The sequence below is a fragment of the Hemiscyllium ocellatum genome, chromosome 22, assembly GCF_020745735.1.
Source record: "Hemiscyllium ocellatum isolate sHemOce1 chromosome 22, sHemOce1.pat.X.cur, whole genome shotgun sequence".
Classification (NCBI taxonomy): Eukaryota; Metazoa; Chordata; class Chondrichthyes; order Orectolobiformes; family Hemiscylliidae; genus Hemiscyllium; species Hemiscyllium ocellatum.
The window spans coordinates 12425411-12442013 of NC_083422.1; the positions used below are offsets into that span (position 1 = coordinate 12425411).

The 16603-nt window shown below is 39.6% G+C and overlaps 1 protein-coding gene across 1 annotated transcript in view; it reads left to right on the forward strand.

The window, feature by feature from the left end:
- Positions 1–16603, forward strand: part of pcdh15b (protocadherin-related 15b) — a 642771-nt gene that overhangs the window by 209557 nt on the left and 416611 nt on the right. Inside the window, exons 9-10 of the mRNA XM_060841768.1 lie at positions 14243–14351; positions 14543–14655. Coding sequence (XP_060697751.1) covers positions 14243–14351; positions 14543–14655 — 222 coding nt within the window. The remainder of the gene's footprint in view (positions 1–14242; positions 14352–14542; positions 14656–16603) is intronic.

Sequence of the window (16603 nt, forward strand, 5' to 3'; positions counted from 1 at the left end):
GGGAGCTGGAAGCAGTCATACGTCAGATAAATGAGATATTATAGGATTATTGAGGCATGGCTACACAACCTTGGATGCTGCCTGACCTGCTGCGCTTTTCCAGCAACACATTTTCAGCTCTGATCTCCAGCATCCGCAGTCCTCACTTTCTCCTACACAAAAATCAAGGCAGGGAATTGAATAAAGCAGGAAAAACAACATAATTGCAAAAGGTGGAGATTAAGGGGGAGCTAGAGTAGCTTAAATCAGGATGACGCAATGATGGAAGGGAATAATGGATATAGCTATCAGCAAGTCAAAAATAGATCCATATTGAAAGTGATATAAGATAATGGCCCACACTTTCTGTTCTCTAGATTATTGAAGATGGGATGTGGTTTGGGATATGAACATCGGAATCCTGTAGAAGTCCTGATGCTAAACATAAACAGAAATTATCCAGGAAGTTTACACTTCCAAAGAGCTGATTACATACATCTTTCCATGCTTACGCTGGAAATTTTAAAGCATTTAATACCTGATATGATATACATGTGACTCCACTGAGGATGATAATTGTAGGGGATGGATTTTGTGTGTAAGTTAACTTGACCCATTAAAAATGGACTGAGACATTTGGAAGCTTCATTGGCCAAAAGGGATGTTGCCTGAGCTTTTATGGGACATTATTTTTTATACTTTCTTCACACGAGCTTTACACTATTTGAATGCACAAATACATGACTCATTCATCCAATCATGATCAAATTCCATCTCTGATGTTTAAATAACAATATCTAACACCAGGGTATGTGCACAGAAAAGAGGTAAACAGATGGCTAACTGCTATATTGCTGACAAACATAAAAAAGAGAACTCACTGGGGATACTCAGCAGGTGTGGCAGTATGTGTGGAGAGAAAATAGAATTCATGTTTTGAACTTTATTTTATTGCTGGGTAGATAATCCTGTTTTCATAAGACATTTAATCTTTCTTATTGGAGCATCATGTGTGTTTATTTCTCTAGAACAATTGATTAATATCTTAGGGTTACACCATCTTACTTTCTCCTCATGGAAAAGGAGCCATTTTCTCTGAACCAAACTTTTTTTAACATAGGTATGTTATAATTTCACTGTCCTGTGTGATTCTTTGTAACTCTGGGATATGATCACCTCTTTTAACCCTTACTCCTTTCTTGGATCCCTGTCTGTTCTGCTAATATGTCTGACCACACACAACCTTATTGCAGATTAATTCAACTATTTTTCCCAAGCTACCTTACTTGCTACAAATGCTATGCTACCTCATATTTATTAAACTTTATTTTAACTGATTTTGTTTTCTCTTTCAATAACCAACCAACCCAAATCACACTTTGTATCAATCTGAATATTGTCCAAATCTTGCTACACTTGGACATGGACTGTTTGAGTATTTGAATAGTCAAGAATGGTGCTGAATGTTGTGCAATATTCAGTTAATGTCCATCTGACTATATGATGGAGAGGAGGTTGTTGATGAAGTAGCTGAGCATGTTTGGATTTATGATATTACTCTGAAGAACTCCTGCAGAGATGTTCCTGAAGGTGAGATGACTGACTTTCAACAACCACAACTTTCCTTTGCACCAGGTGTGACTCCAACCAGCAATGAGTCTTCCTATTAACTCTAACAATGCCAGAACTACTTCATGCTTCATTTGGTCAAATGTGGCCTTGATTTCAAAGGTAGATGCTCATGCCTCACTTGTAGAATTCAGCTTGCTTTTCAATCTTGAAACAATACTGTAATGAGGTCAAGAGCTGCGTGGCTTGAGCAGAACCCAAACTGGACATTTGAGGGCAGGTTATTGCTAAGCAAGTCCTTCTTGATAATGCTGTTGATGACACCTTCCATCACTTTACTGATGATCAAGAGTAGAGTGACGGGGCAGTTTTTGGGTTAGATTTGTCCTACTTTTATGTACAGGATAAATTCCATACTCTATATTCCAAGAAGATTTCATTGTGTTGGGTAGATGCCAGTGTTTTTGATGTACTCGAATAGCTTGGCGAAAGGAATGGCAAGTTCTGGAGCATATGTCTCCTGCATTATCACTGAACTGTTGTCAGAGTCCATAAATTATTTTATATTTGCTTAATTTCAAATTTATTTTGCTACTCTTTACAGTTCTTAAGTAAAGTTTTAGTAAACTGGCAAGTGGAAGTCATAAACATATAATAACTTTTATAGTGAAATCTCCAGTTACAGATCAATGTATACTCTTTAAACAAGGCTTATAATATTAAACTGAAATTAGAAATGTTGCTTTCTTGGGAAATATAGATTCAAAATATTTAAACAAACTTGATGAAATTAATATATGCACAACTTTTGCTTTCCAATGGTCACTGTGGTCAGCTAAGGATTTACGTGATTTTCTTGTGACTTGGCCTAATCATTTAGAAAGTTATTTTGAAATTATTATTAGGATTGGATGGGTTTACTTATCATTTGTGTCATGAAACCACAAGTTTCCATGAGATTAGCTGTTCATCTATTAAAACCCTGACCATGATTTCAAAATTACCGGTTGAATACTGATGCAAATGCAGCACCATGTGGAAATATTTCATTCTAACACCTATTGGAGTTAAGTATATATTGAAGTTTTAAGGATTGTGAGTTATGTGTGTTCTTTGTATAGAATTGCAGTTGTAAGTTGTTTTTGAAGTTTATTGTTTAGAGATAATGAGGCTTGCAGATTCTGGGAAGTCAGAGTAGATAAAGTATGGAGCTGCAGAAAGCACAGCAGACCAAGCAGCATCAGAGGACTAGGGGAGTCGATGTTTCAGGTCAGAACCTGTTCTGATGAAAGGCTCCGACCAGAAACGTTGATGCTGCTTGACCTAATGTTCTTTTTCCAGCTTTAAGGCTGTTGTGTATTCTACTTAATGTTTTTCATAGTGCGTTTCATAATTAAAATAACAAAAGCAGGAATTGCTGGGAAAAGTCTGGCAGCATCTGTGGAGAGAAATCAGAGTTAATGGTTCGAGTGCAGTGACCCTTCCACAGTTCTGAGGAACAGCAATTTCTGTTTTTGTTTCTGATTTACAGCATCCACAGTTCTTTCAGTTTTTATGTTTCATTAGCAAAGTGGGTTATCATGGATCCATTTTACATTTTCTGTCATATTTTAACTGTCCAAATCCTATCTTTCATTTTCAGATGTGGATTTTTTTTTGTTGATATAAGGAAACATTACTGCATATCAGATCTAGAACTTGTCACAATTCTGGGAAAGTTACTTGAAATCTGTCAATTGTGTAAGGCTTCACAAATTGATTCAATTACTGTGCTGAATGAAATGTATTTAAAAGTTGACTGGAGTTACAGGTGTTTATTTGCTGAGCACACACGTATTTCGGAGATTTTGATTTAATTAACATGTTCTCTGACCTTGTTGGGGATAAGTGATGATTTGGAGCATCAGACTCTCATTATTTGTATCTTGCTGATTAAGCTCGAGGTTATCATCATCTATTATGCCACCGTCGCATTCAAATCTTTTTAAACAGTGATGAATATATAGGGCAGAATCTAATCATACTTTGGCTGTGTCAATTGTTTTGACCTTCCTAGAGGGTTTCTGTCTGCCCTATCTAGTGAGATTCTCCATCCAAGCTCACATCACTCACTACCTACCTCGCCCTGATGGTAATGCTGTCACCTGATTCTAACCCGTTTTGTTATATTTTTCATTTGTACAAACATCATTTCCAGGATATCCAGAGTAGACCGTCATCTCTGATGCTGGTGACATTTTCAAAAGGCCATTGTGCAACCAGACAAACTCTGGAGCTGCCTTGCATGGTGATTAACCTTTGTCCCTGACAGGATAGATAAAGGACAATCTACCGAGAGGTCCTGGTAGTTGTGGCGATGCAGACGATAGTCATTCTCTTCCTTAGATTTGGCAGTGGAGGCCACATTATCATCCCTGCCAGTCTAGGCTAATGTTGCCATCTGGGCCAGTGTGGTCACAGCTCTCTGGAGGAATGTCTAGCTATATGGGAAGAAGGTACCATTCTTCCCTGGTAAGTGCCACCATGTTATCACTGCTGAGCCACACTCACTGTGTCTTTGTTGCTGTACAGATCTCTCACCAAGAATCATGCTCCATCACTCTCACTATGATAAGAAGCGTCCTTCCTCACTCTGTCACTCACCTCATTGCCTACTCAATCAAATTTTTATTCACTTTATCTCCAACTACTGAAACATTAACAGCTGTGCCAGCCCTTTCATCTCTGTTAACCCCTCCCTTTCTCTCATTCCAAGGCAGAAAGAGCCAAGACGAGTTGTGGACCGTCAGATATTCGGTCCTCATCCATATTCGCCCACCTGGTTAAATGAACATGCCAAGCCTCTGAAGCGATAATTGAGGCTGCCCTTGAGTTATTATACTCTTATCCCCTGACTGTCTCCCTTTACTTGACTGAGGACTGAGGACTGCTGACAGGTATGGCAAGCTTCCTGGCTTTATGTCTGTGCTGGCTGAAAGTGAGAACTGCTTGTGGAACGTAGGCAGCGGCTTCTGCAAAAGTGACATCATTGTCTGCAGTGGTGGTGATGACTGTAGAACTGCATGAATAATGGTGTCTGAACAGTTCCGGAAAGGGCTGGGGGAAGGGTCTGAAGTGGTTAAGGATTCCCAGGTTTGCAGGTAACTGTGAGAGAGTTTGGCAGTTGTCCCAGTCAAGTCCAAATTGTGATGATCCAAATGTAGTTTGTGGGGGATAGGTATCTATGCCAAACTCCCAGCCTAGATAGAAATACTGTGAGCACAATACTCTGCTTGAAGGGACAAAGTGTATAAAGGCAAGAATGTTGAGAGTCCATGAAAGTTCAAGGCGATTAAGTGCGAAGAGGACAAGTGAACAGCCCAGACATGCAGCCTGGTCCAGTCTGAGAGCTGAGTGCCTGCCTATGTGTGCAGAGTGTCTTCAGAGCAGCAAGGCAATGCTCATCACTAGTTTGCCCAGAAATGCAGAGGCATCCTGAAAGTCGATTGGAAAGGAGACCTGAGAGGCTGGAAGGGGTTGGATGCTAATGTCCCTGAGCGTGGGGTGGCTACTAGCACCCACTGTGCCATTCCTGTTGGGAATTGTTGACATCTACTTTCCTTTTGGCAAGTGATAGAACAGAAACCTACATATTAATGAGGTGAAGTTTTTGAATAATGAGGTGAAGTTTTTGAATAATGAGACCAGCAAGCAATATTCCCTGTTAACAGGCATCTAACCGCTGTCACATGAGAATTTCATCTTGATGTTTGACCATGCAAGTAGTTGATGTTGAGAAAGGCCTCGCCTGATTTCTCATGGACTCTCCCAGACTACTTGTGTTGGCTCACGTCATTCAGGCCCCTGTAAGATAAAACTGATAACATTTTTATTTGTTTATAGGATTTTCAAACTTTTCTTGCTAAGGTGGTGGTAAGCCACTCTCCTGTACCATTGCAGTTTGTGTGCTGAAGTTGCTCCCGCATTACTAGTAGACATAGGGAGTTCTAGCATTGTGACCTAATGATAGTGAAGGAAGAGTGATGTATTTTTGTGTCAAGGTGATGTGTGGAAAGTTTGAAGATATTCTACCTGCCTGCTACCTTTATTCTTCTAATTGGGAAAGGTTAAAGGTGCACCTGATAGATAGAGCTCATCATTGTCATGGTCTGTCAGTGCTCGACAGAGTGAATGTTTAAAGTGATGAATAAGGTAACAATCTACTGTGCTATGTTGTCTTAGCTTCTTAAATGGCTTTGGAGTGGCACTCACCCAGGGGAGTAAACAGCATTCCATCACAGTCCTAACTTGTTCTTTGTGAAAAGGCTTCAGGGAGTCAGAAGATGAGTTAATTAGTGACCGCAGAACATGTAATGTTCAACATGGTTTGGTGAGGTGGACTGAATGAATGATTCCAGTACTAGCTGTCAATTTCAAAGTGCCCTGAATGTAATCAATATTAAGGGAAGAGCGGAAAAGGAATTCCATTTACTCTGAATAGACACCAATTAAAGATACATAAACGCTAATGAAGAGCTTGTGAAGATTCAATTTTTTAAAGGGCTATGTGGGTTATCTCTGCTTTCAGAAACAAATCATTCTGAAGGACATTGTACCACAGTGCATCATGGTGGGCACCAGAAAGTGTCAGCAGGAAAGTGGATTCCAGCCATTTGGTTGGTGCTGGCTTTTGATGCTACACAGAATTAGATTTAGATTTTATTGTCATGTGTGCTTCAGTACAGAAGTGCAAGAGTAAAGTGAAAAGTGTCTGATGATGAGGAGCAACACCCTTCACAGGGAGTCAAAATTCCGGCCATCAGGAAGGGACAGGAGAGGAAAGAGGGCAAGAACACAAGGGAAACCAATTTGTCATCAAAGGATCTGTCACTGAAGGTGGAACTAGCTGGGAGAGACCCAGAACCAGTGGCACAGGAGGATGCAAGTCTCCAGATAAATGGGCACCAACATTGATGTGGGTTTTCCCCAGCAGTGTCTGCTTTTGTAACATGGACTTTAACTGTTTCAGAACCATCACATGACACACCCTTTCGAAATATTTTCTCCATTAGTAACCTGCTATAAAATTATATATATAACTATTATGTTTACTGCTACTTTATTTTCTGAAATTTCCACATTTTTCTCAGTGTGTACCCTTTTCAGACTTGAGAGAAAGACAGGTCTCTTGCTTGAATACTGTTGACCCTGTTTCTAATCTATAGATAATTTCTTCATTGATTGATATGTGCTCTGTCAGATATCCTTTGAAGAGGAGATTATCTGTGTAGAGGTTGTTGTTGCATGATTAGACCAGACAATTTCTTCTTCTTGATCATGTCTAGGCTTCATGGATATTGGTCTGTTTTAAGTGTAGTCATAGGCAGCATATCTCCGTTGAGTTGGTTATCTTGCTGGAGATTGCTATACCACATTAAGATCTTTATGTATGTAACTTTCCCCTTTTCTGCAACTCTAACTGTGTACTACTTCTGCACTTAGGGCAGAATCTAATAGGGTCTGAGCGATATGGGCTATGGCTAGGTGTATGGCAGTACTGAGCGAGATGTCCAATTAGTCCCATGTCAATGTCAGGATCATCTCACCCAGCCTTTATGCTTTCCAAACGTGACATGATGAGGCTCTCACTGGGCTGCAGTGAGTTCTTAATTGAAGGTAATTAATGGTTGTTCAGATCCTTGTCAATGATCAAATTTAACTTATTCATATTCCAGTTGGAACCTTACCAAACTCACCATTCAAACCAGCCATCAGGAAAACCTAGCATGGCAACCAGAGCAGATGTTTGGCTACTCCAACTCACCACTCCTCTGAAGAACCTCCATCTTGCCCATAGCGAAAGTGCAGAGTAGGGCACGATCCACAAGCACTTGCTGCATGCCCCCTTCCTTCTCTCTCTCACTCTCTCACTCACTCACTCACTCACTCTCTCTCACACACAATCCAGATATTCAAAGAGCCATTGCCATCAACTAATGCACTACAAGACCAGAACTGTGTCAAAGGGCACTCGGGCAAACAGCAGTATATGGCTGTATTAGGTAAAATTACTGCACAAGGAAAGGTATCCAGTTTACTGTACTGTTCATGCTGCCCAGCAGTGCTGCTCTCTTGATCTTTCAGCACATGTTCACCTGGTATCTATCACCATGCCAGCAACATATGTGCCCTGGTTTGCCCATCTGTGTCTTGTGCTGGCAATTGGCTCAGTGAAAATAATGTGCAGCAGTCCCTACTCAAGGATACGTACATCTTGTCTCATTTCAATGTGCCAAGTTCATCTGGCACCTGCACCAAGTGGCAGCAGTGTCCATACCAAATTCACTGCACCTGCAGAGAGCAGTGGAACATGCCTGAAAGTCTTAAGGGAATAGTCTGCAATGATGTCCATTGGCCCCAAGCAGGTGTACCAGAATGGCGAGAACATAAGAACTAGGAGCAAGATTGTAAAATTCAGCATTTCAGGTGTCCCCCATGTTTCAATATGATCATTGCTAATCTACCTTGGCCTCAACTACACTTTCTCACCCTGTCTCCATAAATCTTCCACCCATAAGTAATTAAAAATCTGTCTATTTTCTTCTCAAATTTATTCAGTGACTCTGTCAACCACCACACTTTGGGGTAATGAATTCCAGCTATGACCCTTTGAGAAAAGTAATTAAAACAGTGTCTCTGTTTTAAATCTGCTATTCCTTATCTTTAAACTATAGTCTCTTATTGTAGATCCTCTATAAGAGGAAACATCCTCTCTCCGTTTATTTGCCAATCCCCTTCAGCATCTTATATCCTTCAATTAGATCTCCTCTCATTCTTCTGAACTCTGGAGAGTATAAACTAAACTGTCCATTCTTTCCTTCCAAGACAAACCCCTCATTTCTGGGATCAATCTATTATACCTCCTCTGAACTGGCTGTATGCAATTACATCCCTGCTCATGTAAGGAGATTAAGGCTGTATTCAATACTCCAGGTGTGGTCTCACATTGTACAGTTTCAGCAACAATTATACTCCATTCCTTTAACAATAAATATGACAATTCCAATGCTTTTGATTTGTCACGGGCAGACTCCCATTAAAATGCCAGTCTCAAGCCACAGTTTGATGTCCAGTTGGAGTGGTTTTGCACAGGAGAATCATGCTTCTGTTCTCTCAGGGGTGGGTCACAGTCAGATCTTTGTCACCAGAGCAGCTAGTTCAGGGAGGTCGGAGGTCTGCTGTGAACAGGGACAAATGCATCCACCAGGTTGGGCAGGTCTGTTTCAGCACTCGCAGGTCAGGTCACTTGAGGTGGTGGGCTAGACGTTAGGGAATTGACACAGACACATTTGCTCTCTCCAAATTTGTATCAGAACTCCATGTGTAGGATTACCCCCTCACTGGTTTGAGACATGAAAAGTGAAAACTTAGATGAACGAAAACATCAGAAGCTCATCTTTGTGGTGGAAAAAAAATCTGATTTTGAAATGGTGAATTCAGAATCTCACCACTGACTAGTGACAACCTCATTTCTATCCATTCGCATCAGATTAAATCTGTAACTTGCTTTATTTTTACACCACTTCCAGTTCTCCAAAACTGGCTGGTGCAAAGTCAGAATACATACCTGGGGGCTTCAGCTGGTTGAATGACTGTCCCAGCCATTATTGCATTCTTTCTTCACAGCAACACCCAACACGTTTCATGGCCACCCATCTTCTCAGCCCTTTGTCCATGCAAACTACCACATCACCGTTTTTGCTTGCGAATAAATTCAGCCCTTGAGCTGGCTGGAGCTCGAGCACCTACAGCTAGCATGTTTCCGTCTGGTTGCTTTGCATGCAGGGAGATGTAGACATCTCATGCATGTACACAGGATGCATCTTATTGCTCTTAGCTTTCTTTATTAGCACTCACTCACTGTACACTTACCCAAGAGCTGCCACCTTCTGTCTATTGTTTTCTATTTACTCACTGACATCAGCATTACCCAAAGTCGGCCAGTCTCTTTGTGCATCACATTCCTTTCTTAGTTCATGGGGTGTCAGTGCTCAGTTATAGCCTACCAGTTCTGTGGCTTGCATTGTTTTTTTAAGAGATGGAGAAGCAGGCAGCCTGTCATGGTGGGAAGAACTTTCAAAGAGGTGGGCTTGCTGCTGTGTGGCACCACAAATGTCACTGCTGCAGCGTGTCCAGCAGCTTACATGGCAATCACATTGCACATGTTTCAAATGACCTCTATGATAATCAAAAGGAATTGTCAGTAGTGGGTCAAGAGACTCACAGTTAAGAGGAATAACCAGTCAGTCAAAAGGATTGGCCATGGTGAGACAGGCACTTAGTCCTTCCTACCTGGGAGTCAATGTCCTTGTATTTGATGATCAAGCCATGGTCACTCATGTCAGTCCAGTGCAGCCAGTCCAGGGATTACTTATAGGTAAGCCAGGGTGCTGTTGAGATAGCCATCCAGGGTTGCGCCATCTATTTGCCTGTGGTTGTAATTATGCATGTTGGTGAGAGGCATGTGCAATGGCAGACATACAATGAGTACTAACCCTCTTAGTGAGGGATAAAGAGAGAAAGAATGTTGGCATTTACTTTTGCAAAGGAGAGAAGTTTATTGACCTTCATCCTGCATTGATGAGCATGATACTTCACCCAGGAGCCAGCACTGACCCAGGCTCTAATTTGACCCAGGCTGTCTTGGTCTGTTGGTCTCTAGTGGAAGGCAGCTGGAAAATGGTCTGCTTTCCATTCCCCATCCATCAATACCTCCAATTCCTCATCCATGAAATTAGGAAAGAACTTTCCTTTCTACATGACCATGTCCTGAATGCAGAGGCTGAAGCTGCACACTGTGAAGGCCAGATCCTTGCTCAAAGCATCTGAAATAATGCACAGTTTGGCTTCAAGCATGCTGCAAAAGCAGCACAAACTCCAGACTGGCAAGTCGTGCTGCCTCTCTGAGCATATGGTTCCTTGAGAAAGTTATCCAAATGTAAGCAAAGTGAAGAGGAAATAGTTAGGTCAACCGGCAGCCATGATAGATAGGATAAATAGAGAAAGCCTTTTCCCTGGGTGGGAGAGTTCAGGACTAGAGGACATAGGTTTAGGGTAAGAGGGGAAATATATAAAATGGATCTAAGGGACAGTTTTTTCACAAAAAGAGTTGTGCGTGTATAGAATGAGCTGCCAGAGGAAGTGGTGGAGGCTGGTACAATTACAACATTTAGAGGACATCTGGATAGGTATATGAATAGGACGGGTTTAGAGGGATATGGGCCAAATGCTGGCAAATGAGACTAGATTAGGTTTGGACAAGTTGGACCAGGTCTGTTTCTATGCTGTACATGTCTATGAGTCTGTTATTAACAAAATAAAATTAAGAAAAAAATCCACTCAGTGTTTTCACCTTCAAGTTGAGGACGGAACAATGTAATGTAAATATTGACCCCTTCAGGATGATTAGGTAAGAAGAGTGTAGATTTCCAAGCCACAACATTTTAAAGTTCTCACCAATTGTGAATTGATTCTATTATATTGGAAAATTGCATACACTACAGTGCTATTTAAGAAACGTAATGCAGGAAGCTAAGAAATTTTGGACTAGTTAGCCAATTTCCTCAAGTTGTACCAAATATTTAAATACATAGAATGCTTTGATTTTAAAAAATAACATCATAGCAGTAATGGAGCCATAGAGTCATAGAGCACAGAAACAGACCTTTCAGTCCAATCAGTCCATTCAACCATAATCCTGAACTAAACTGGTCCCACCTGCTTACACTTGGTCATATCCCCCCAAGCATTCCATATTTGTGTATTTATATAAATGTCTTCTAAATGTTGTAACTGTACCTGCATCCACCACTTACTCTGGAAGTTCATTACACTCTCTGTGTAAAAAAACTTTCATCTCAATTCCTTTTCAATCCCTCTACTCCCACCTTAAAAGTATGTCCCCCCGTCTTGAAATCCCAAAGCCCAGAGAAAGAACATCTGCCATACATCTTATCTACACCCCTAATAGTTATATAAACCTCTAAGGTCACCCCTCAACCTCCTACATTCTAGTGGAAAAAATCCCAACCTATCCAGATTCTCCTTATAACTCAAACCCTCCTTTTCTAGCAACATACTAGTAAATCTTCTTCTGAACCCTATCCAATAATAAAATCTTTCCTACAACAAGGCAACCAGAACTGGACACAGAACTTCGGAAAGGTCTCACCAACATTCTCTACAACCTCATCGTGACATCCCAACTCCTGTCATCAAAGGTCTGAGCAATGAAGGCAAATGTGTTAAACACCATCTTAACCACCTTGTCTATATAGGACACAAATTTCAAAGGATTATTTACTTGAACCCGTAAGGTTCTCTGTTCTTCATATTCTGAAGAAGAACAGGAAATGTATCCCTGATGTTCTGACCAATATTTATCCCTCAGACATCATCACAATAACAAATTATCCAATTATCATTAACATTGCTGTTTGTGAGTGTTGGCTGTCCACAAATTGCTTGCTGTTTTCCAGTGTAAACACACATTGTTCACTCTTCAGAAATATTTAGCTGACTGTAAAGTACTTTGAGCCATTTTGTGGTCAAAAAAGCGAGTTTACAAATGCAAGATTTTCTTCTTTAATTCTCATTCGGATAAAAGTTTAGGATAAAAAAACTTGTGGTATGTCGATGCCTTATTTAAATCGAAGTTAAACTTGCTAAACTTAAATTTCTGCAACTGTTTGGAACTTTATTCAACTTGGCACACTCTTTAGCTTTTTATTTCCAACATTGCATGATTCTATGGTCTTAGATGAAGTTGCTGCATTGGTCGTACCTTTTCAACTTTCCTTACTTTCTCGAAAAGTCACGTGGAGATGAAAAGTGCAGATGCAAGGCTACTCTTTCAGAAAAGAGGGAGCTGCAACGTAAGAAGCTATAGGTCTCTCAACTTAACCTCTGTCATTGTGTATGGGAAATTCTGTTTTACAAATTTATTGGAATATTGTCAGAAAGAAATATTTATTGAAGTCCTTGGTCAATGAGTTTTTACTTATCATTCAATCAGTAGCCTGTTTTTTGTGGTAAATATTTTGAAATTTAGCCTACTTGCATTTGTCCTGATGAATGCCAGACTAAATATGTCTCTTCAGCAATTTTGAATTTCTGTCTGACCTTAGACCCCTTATTACTTGTGGCATTCATAAGTCATGTATTTGAGAACATTTGGCAGGGCCATGGGTCAGGAGTGTGGTGGTGTTCTTTGAAAAGGGAACTGTTGGAGGTGTGGATTTTGTGATAAGTCTGTTCAGGACTCAAAGGTTGGTTAGGTGTTTACACTGAGAAAGAAGGTGTTAGGTTACAGCAGGATATAAACAGATTGGTCAGATGGGCAGCTCAGTAGCAGATGGAGTTTAACACTGATAAATTTGAGGTGATGTATTTTGGAAGAAGGAACAAGAAAGGGAGCACTCAGTGAATGGTAACACACTAGATGCTCAGAGGAGCAGAGAAATATTTGGGTGCCTGTCCACAGGTCCATGAAGATGGTAGGACAGGTTACTAGGGTGAAAATCAGTTAAGAAGGCATTTGGGATATTTGCCTTATCAGTCGTGGCATAGGCTATAAGAGCTGGGAGATCATTCTAGAGCAGTACAGGATGTTGGTGAGGCCACAGCTGGAATACTGCATGCAGTTTTGTCACCACTACAGAATGGCTGTGATTTCACTGGACGGTGTGCGGAGGAGATTCACCAGGCTGTTGCCTGGAATGGAGCATTGTAGCAATGAAGAGAGGCTAAACAAGCTTGGGTTGTTTTTGTTAGAGCAGAGAAGGTTAAGGGATACCTGGTAGAAGCGTGTATGGGTGTGAGAGGCAAGAACAGGGTGAATAGAATGCAGCCGTTTCCCCTTAATTGAAGAATCAATAACAAGAGGGCATAATTTTAAAGTGAAAACTAGAAGGTTTCGAAGGGATTTAAGGAAAGATCTTTTACACCCAGAGGCTGTGAGGTCTGAAATGGCTTGGGAGGTTAGTTATGGCAGGAAACCTCACAATTTGTAAAAAGTATTTGGTTGAGCACTTGAAGGGTCAAATCATATCATTGAAATAGGACTAGTGTAGGAAAGTGCGGCGAGCATGGGTGGCGGTATATCTTTGGTGGTTAAAAACTTGATGGGCCAAAGGGCCATTGTATAATTTTATGATAAAGTGATAAGCATGTTTTGCCCAGCATAAGAAGCTAGGCAAGCTCAGGAAGAACCACATGCATTACTGAGTATAATCAGTTACTCATTTTCATCAAGTTCAGTAGGGGTTAGAACTGAATTTGGTACAATTTTCAACATTGGAAAATGACCTTAAAAGAGATTCTGGAGAGATTCCAACACCATTTTACTTATATTTGACTTGATAGTCAATGAAGAAACATATTTTCCAGCAGAAATTCTGTGGTTTTATGTGTTTACACAATGTCAGCATTTGTTTGACATTTATGGAGTTACAAATTATTCGTTCATCGCCAAACTATAATTTATTGAGTGCTTTGATAAAATAGTAGACAGAGCAGCCGATAAATTTACAGAAAGAAATAAACATGAAGACCAACAAACAGTTATTAAATGCAACAGTAAGATAGAAGAACTGATACATTTTAAGATAATGTTTGGAAAAATAAAGTTAATTTGTATTTTGCTTTCTTCTTTCAGGCAAGGATAAACCCAGTGAATGTTACACCTCGAATTCTAGCTGTTGACCAAGATATAAACATTAAACCAACTGATGATCAACCAGGAATTGTCTACAGTATTCTTGTTGGTTGGTAACTCTGTATTGCCATGATTTATTATCTGCAATTATAATTTTATGCATTGAAGCATTGGCTTATAAGGTTAGAAGCTGTTTAATCATTGCAGTATATTTACTCAATAAATTGTTTGACCGTATTAAATGCTGTGCCAATCATTTTCAAGAAATTAATCTTTGACAATTGTACTGTTTTGTTTAAGGTACTCCAGAGGATTATGCTAAGTACTTTTCCCTGAATAATATCACTGCAGAGCTCTATCTCCTAAGGCCAATAAACAGGGATTTTCATCAGAAATTTGATTTGGTTATTAAGGTAAATTCAAATTAATTGTTGTTTTGTGTGGTGTGCTATTTATAAATAACATTATTAGAAGAAAGGGATAACATATTAATGATATTTATCCATTCCACTATAAAAAAAAATCTCAACAGAGATTGGTAAAAACAAAGAAGTAAATGTTGTATGCTCTCGAAACAGGTTGTGCCATAAAGGTTTAATGTTAACCATTTCCATTATGTATATACCCTACATATTTTGATCGTTCTTCTTTCGCTAGTGGTTTCAAATCTCAATAAAATTAATGTTGCCATTTCAGTATCCATATGGTGTATTATTTCAATTAAGAATGTAGTAAATGTCTTCAAATGAAAGCTACATTAACAGTTCAAGATCAAAATAAGCAAAAGATTTTGAAGAGCAGGTTAAGTCAAATGTCAGCCAATTGTGTATTGCTACTCTAACGATTGAATTAACTGATGCAAATGGAATGATTTGATCAAGAATGTTGAGGCAAAAGCTTCAACTCCAATGTTTGGCAGAGCAACACTTCAGTGATTGGATTTCAGAGAGTATTTGCCATGTTTTGCATTGTGGTAAAAATCGGGCATAATGCACACTAAGTGAATAATATTGAAATTGCTACAAATAACTTTGAAAGAGACCATGCAGCTTTATTAAATTTGACATTCAGCATGTCAAGTCTATGGCAATAAAATCAGTAGACTATGGATGTAAGTAACCAAAGAGTAGAATATGAGGAAGTGGAATACATGATCTAACAGTTATGGCATAGCTGATATCTTGAGTACTGTGTTCAGTTCATGTAATTGAGAAACAAGGATGACACCTAGTTTCCTGCCACAGTCCAAAAATGTGCAGATTAGATGAATTGGCCATTCTAAATTGCACATAGTGTCCAGTTATGTGTAGGCTAGATGGACTAGCCATAGAAAAACAGAGTCACAGGGATATGGTAAGGAGGTGGGTCTGAGTGAGATGCTCTTTGGAGGATCGGTGTGGACTCGATGGGCCAAAGGGCCTGTTTCCATACTGTCGGGATTCTATGAATGGAGACAGTGCAGACAAGAGTTACAAGGCTGGTCTCTCATTTTTCAGATGTGTAGTAAGTACTACAACTCTATTGTCGCTTCCTCAAAGACTCACTGAAAGAAAATGGAGTATCACCATTGATTCATGGTAATCTCTAGCTCCTTAACTATATTAACTATATTATCTGACAGATAAGATGGAGGGAAAGCCCAAACAATGCAAGGAGTGTATGAAAACTTGAGCTACCCACTGAGCTGCATCAACAAACATCACCTGTCACATGTTTTGCAGATCCTGTATCAAAGTATTTAGTCACCTCAGAATCATATCATATCAGAGTGGGGAAAAAAGGCATCCTCAACCTCGAGGTACTGCCTAAGATGGAAAAGTGATGATTAAGGTCTTTCTTAGTCTCACTGAATCAAAGAATTAATGTAAGAATTTTTTTTCCATTCTTGATAAAGCCAATTGAAAGTTTTCAATTAGCCTAGGACTATAGAAAATCAATTAAATCTCTTTCATAAAACAAAATAATTGATTCATTATAAAACAAAACTTATCTGATCAAAATATAGAATAGGTTAGCATACATAGCTTAAGAAAATATAATAGTTTACCCTTCTAAAATAACTCCAGACACATACAAAAATAAACAAACAACTGTGGATGTTGGAAATCTGAGACAAAAATGGACATTGCTGGAGAAACTCAGCAAATCCTGTAGCATTTGTGGAGAAAAGGCAAAGCTAGCATTTGAAGTGCAGCGAACCCTTTTTCATAATGGTTTTTCAGTTCTGAAGAAGGGTCATCAGATTCTGTGATTCTATAATTCAAAACATTAACTCTGCCTTCCTTCCACAGATGCTGGAAGACCTGCTTAGTTTCTCCAGCAACATATGTTTTTGTTTAAAACAAATGTAAACATGTTCAC